Consider the following 5,462-nt stretch of genomic DNA (forward strand, 5'->3'; position numbering starts at 1 on the left):
ACACACACACACACACACACACACACACATATATATATATATATGACAGGCTTCTTTCAGTTTCCGTCTACCAAATTCACTCACAAGGCTTTGGTCGGCCCGAGGCTATAGTAGAAGACACTTGCCCAAAGCGCCATGCAGTGGGACTGAACCCGGAACCATGTAGTTCGTAAGCAAGCTACTTACCACACAGCCACTCCTACGCCTATATATTTTTAGGATGGTATTGTAGGGTAGGTGTAAGAGGCCAGATCTGGTTGGTGTAAACATAAAAGATTTAAAGTATTTGGGCCGGATATGGCTGGTTTAAATGCTAAAGTGTTAAGGTACCTTGGACTACCTTGTCTGATGTAACTTTCCTCCTTTTGAAACAAATTTTAGGTGTGATTTGAGCAAAATTTAGCTGCTATTTCTAGGAGCTTGATCCATCATTTAAAATCATGTAGGATAATCAGTCAAGACAGTGGTGGATGTTGATGGTGATGATGAGGGAAGCAGGAGATGTTGGTGGTAGTACCAGTTACATTGATAGTCTTTCTTGGTGGTGCAATAATTGATAAAAGTTAACACTCATTGAAGGTGTCATAGATACAGTAATAGTTATCATTGTGGGGGTAAGTAGTGGTGGTAATGGTGGTGGTAGCGGTGACAGTTGTTATTTATCCCACAGGTCAGTTCTGGTTGAGACAACCTATGCTTATATGATATGATGCAATGAAAGGCATTCTAGCCTTGATCATCTTGTCTCGTTTTCCGGCATTTTGTATCCTGGTTGGCATCTAATGTTTTTTTTTTTTTGGGGGGGGGGAGTTTATGGTATGGTGTAATTTGAGTGAATTTTAACACTATTTATAATAAGTTAAGCGGCCAATGTTGAGGTTTCTTCATCAGCTCTTGTAGCAGTTATGGGTAGTAATTCGAGGCAATTTAGCTGTCTTTTTTTTGGGGGATGGGGTTGGAGAGATATTAGAGTGACCAACCAATGCCAGCAGGTTGCCATTAATGCTCCCTTCCTAATGTGACAACAACAGACCATGCCCATCACTAAGGGTGTGCACTGGATGGTACTGCCCCTTCACTATTCAATCGTGCGCCCTCAGATTTAGAAAATACAGTTTACCAAAATCTTCCCACAGTACAAATTAGTGCCCTCCCAGAATATTCTGAAGCAACCCCCAGGTACCAAAGTCTTGCAATGGGCCTGTGATTCTGGTGATATGTGATGTTCTATGTTTTGTACATAATACAGTAAAGTTAATTGTATTAGTCTTGAAGTATATTGTTGTTTTAACTAGTAAGATAATCTAGAAGTATTAAACCATGTATTTTTTTATGTAGTTTACCAACGATTTCATAATTAATGATCTGCTTGTAATTCAGAATTTGTTAGGTGTTTAGGTGCTGGCATGGTTGTGTAGTTAAGAAACTCACTTTGTATCCACTTCTTTGGGGATTCAGTCCCGTTGTGCAGATCAGGTGTCTTCTGTAGCCCTAGGTCAACCAATGCCTTGCGTATAAATTTAATAGACAGAAACTGTGTGCAGGTAGAAGCCATCATACGTACATGCATTCATACATGCATAAAAGAAGAAGAACTGGCACTCTGTTGGTCACTATGATGGGGGTTTCAGTTGATCTTGTGAAATTAATGTGCAAGTGGCTGAGTACTCCACTGACACACATACCTTTAACTTTGTTCTCAGGGAGATTCAGAGTGACACAGAATGTGACAAAGCCACTCCTTTAATTTATAAGTACAACTCATTTTGTCAGCTGAGTGGACAGGAACAATGTAAAATGAAGTGTCTTGCTCAAGGACTCTACGCATCACTGGGAATACATACATACAGACAGACAGACAGACAGACAGACATATATACATGTCAATGTGTTTGTATCTGCCACCTCACTACACAGTTTGACAGCCAGTGTTTGTTTGTTTGTTTACATCCCCATTACTTAACACTTAGGCAAAAGTGACCATCATCATCATCATCATTATCATTTAACATCCGCTTTCCATGCTAGCATGGGTTGGACGATTTGACTGGGGACTGGCGAACCAGATGGCTACACCAGACTCCAATCTTATCTGGCAGTTTCTACAGCTGGATGCCCTTCCTAATGCCAACCACTCCGAGAGTGACCAATATGATATAATTACAAGGCTTTAAAAAAAAAGAAACGTGTGTCCTGGGGTCAATGTGTTTGACTAAAATCCTTCAAGACAATGCCTCCGCATGGCTGCAGTCCAATGACTGAAACAAGTAAAAGATAAAAGATTTGGTCTACATAGCAAATGATGAACAATAGCATCTGATTTACAGCTTTACACTGGGCCAATCATTGGATGTCTTTACTGCATTTCTAGAATCAGGATTGACAATGAAGTGTCTGTACATCTTTAATACAGCACAAAACCTACATAAAAGCCCTACATCTTTCATTTTGTTGTTTAGCCCACCCATTTCTCAGTTCTGGTGGTGAATACCTATAATATGCTTTCAGTCTTGACATTGTCTTTTAGAGATTGTCTACTTTAGAGATATAGGCGCAGGCATGGCTGTGTGGCAAGAAGCTTGCTTCCCAACCCCATGGTTCCAGGTTCAGTCCCATTGTGTGGCACCTTGGGCAAGTGTCTTCTACTATGGCTTTGGGCTGACCAAAGTCCTGTGAATGGATTTGGTAGACAGAAACTGAAAGGCAGCGAGCTGGCAGAAACGTTAGCACACCGGGCGAAATGCTTAGCGGTATTTCTTCTGTCGCTACGTTCTGAGTTCAAATTCCACCGAGGTCAACTTAGCCTTTCATCCTTTCAGGGTCGATTAAATAAGTACCAGTTACGCACTGGGGTCGTTATAATCGACTTAATCCCTTTGTCTGTCCTTGTTTGTCCCCTCTATGTTTAGCCCCTTGTGGGCAATAAAGAAATAAGAAACTGAACGAAGCCTATCATATATGTGTGTGTGTATGTTTGTGTCTGTGTTTGTTCCCCTACTCCACTGCTTGACAACTGATATTAGTGTAATTATGTCCCTGTAACGCAGCAGTTCAATAAAAGAGACTGACAAAATAGGTAGGCTTTAAAACAAAAGTACTGGGATCATTTCATTTGACTAAAAGTTTTTCAAGGTGGTGCCCCAGTATGGCCTCAGTCTAATGACTGAAACAATTAAAAGGATAAAAAGATAAAATATAAGGTTATCTAATCTTATGTGTTTTAGGGGTTTTGTTTTTTGATGGTGTTGTGGGACTTGAGAAAATTTGGGTGTTATTTCTAGCAAGCTGATTGACCTTTCTTTCTTTTTTTTTTTTTTTTTTTTTAAATCTTTTTATTTGTTTCAGTCATTGGACTGTAGCCATGTTGGGGTACCATCTTGAAGGGTTTTGTCAAACAAATCACTCCCAGAACTTAGGTTTTTATAAATTTAGTGCTTCTTCTGTTGGTCTCTTTTGTTGAACCACTGAGTTACAGGGACGTAAACAAACCACTGTCAATTCCATATCATCATCATTGTCATCATTTTTTAACTTTCATTTTCTATGCTGCCATGGGTTGGACGGTTTGACCGGAGCTGATAAGCAGAGGAGCTGCACAAGGTTCCAGTCTAATATGGCATGGTTTCTACAGCTGGATGCCCTTGTTAATGCCAACACTTTACAGAGTGTACTCGGTGCTTTTTACGTGGCACTGGCCTGGGTGCTTTTACATGGTGTTGGCACAGGGCTCTTACACCCAGGCAATTCCTCTTTAACAGGGGGAGCAGCATTAACACTTTTGCCAGGTCTTCTTGAATACAGTAAAGTACCAGATATCTTGGTCTTTTGTCATCTCTTCCATAAGTGTCAGTGTCTTGAGAATGCCCTTCAGTACTTCATCCCATGTCTTCCTGGGTCTCCCTCTTCCATGTGTTCCATCCACTCTGAGTGATCGGTGCTTCTCTATGGAGCTCTCTACACCCATCTACATCACATGACCAAACCATTGTAGGCTTCTCTCTTGCATACGGCATCTAATTCCACTTATACAGCTGCTATACTGAGTGTATCGAGTACATTTTTTGTGGCCCCCCCAGCACTAGTGGGGTCACTCAGTAATATGCAAGATAAGACTTCTTTATGAAGAAGTTTTATCTTGCATATTACTGAGTGATAGCACAGTGTTGAGAGAGGTGGATTGTACCTGGTGTAAAGAGGCTAAAGTAGGAAAGAGGGGCTGGAATAGAGGTCTTCCTGTAGTGGCAATATATGTGCACCTGAGCAGGAAAAGGAGACAGGGTAGTGGAGATGACTTATTAGCGCATACCTTCAAGGTGCATAGAGAAAGAATAGAAATGGGGATTGAAAATTAAGGATGGTTTTGTGGCTAAGTAAAGGATACAGTGAATGCTGATGGCATTGAGAAGCCTGCAGAAAAGTGTTTGGACTAAAGAATTAAATATGTTTCTGTCATTACATTTGAAAATATTTCATAGATCTAATGATGGGGCTTCAATGCAGTCACTTAGTTTGCTAGAAGTACTAACTAGCTTTGTCTCAAATCACATCCTACAGTCTAATAAAAGGACACATTTAAAACTGTCATCATAGTTACAATGAAAGACTGGATGGTTATGGTTGGGATGCTTTTGATAATAGAAAGCGAAATCGTGATGGCACCTGTGACCAGTGTCGCCTTCCTGGCACTTGTGCCGGTGGCACATGTAAAGACATTCGAGCAAGATCATTGCCAGTACCGCCTGACTGGCCTTCATGCCGGTGGCACGTAGAAGCACCCACTACACTCTCGGAGTGGTTGGCGTTAGGAAGGGCATCCAGCTGTAGAAACTCTGCCAAATCAGATTGGAGCCTGGTGTAGCCATCTGGTTTCACCAGTCTTCAGTCAAATCGTTCGACCCATGCTAGCATGGAAAGCGGACGTTAAACGATGATGATGATGATGATGATCTGCTCAATCTGGGGTTATGCAATAGAGTAATATTCTGTTTTACTTCATTTTCTCTACAGGTCGTGCCATTCGTCATCAGAATGACTATGCAACTGTTCTGCTTTTAGACAGACGCTACCAAAGACCAAGTGTGGCTGCCAAACTACCCGGGTGGATACAAAAAGATGTGAAGAACAAAAACTTTGGTCCAGCTGTTGCGGCTATATCAAAGGTATGTCTCTTTCCATGTGTTCTTGGACATCCTATTGTGTTGAGAACAATAGAGGATTAATAGTTGAAGCATGGTGTTGTAATTTTCTTACCAGACACCATAAAGAAAGTTGGCTTCACAGCAGTTGTAATTTAAAATATAATCAAAGTTCTCTCTCTTTCTCTCTCCTCCCTAGCTCTCTCCCCTCCTCTTTCTTTATCTCTTCCCCTCTTTCTGTGTGTGTTTGTATGTATGTGTATATATATGTATGTATGTATATATGTGTGTATATATCTATGTATGTGTATCTATATATATATATAT

At 40.8% G+C, this 5,462-nt stretch overlaps 1 protein-coding gene across 1 annotated transcript in view; it reads left to right on the forward strand.

Annotated features, from left to right (window-relative positions):
• Positions 1 to 5,462, forward strand: part of LOC106880298 (ATP-dependent DNA helicase DDX11) — a 74,119-nt gene that overhangs the window by 67,443 nt on the left and 1,214 nt on the right. Inside the window, exon 29 of the mRNA XM_014930172.2 lies at positions 5,008 to 5,159. Coding sequence (XP_014785658.1) covers positions 5,008 to 5,159 — 152 coding nt within the window. The remainder of the gene's footprint in view (positions 1 to 5,007; positions 5,160 to 5,462) is intronic.

The sequence above is a fragment of the Octopus bimaculoides genome, chromosome 13 (assembly GCF_001194135.2).
Source record: "Octopus bimaculoides isolate UCB-OBI-ISO-001 chromosome 13, ASM119413v2, whole genome shotgun sequence".
Taxonomy (NCBI): domain Eukaryota; kingdom Metazoa; phylum Mollusca; class Cephalopoda; order Octopoda; family Octopodidae; genus Octopus; species Octopus bimaculoides.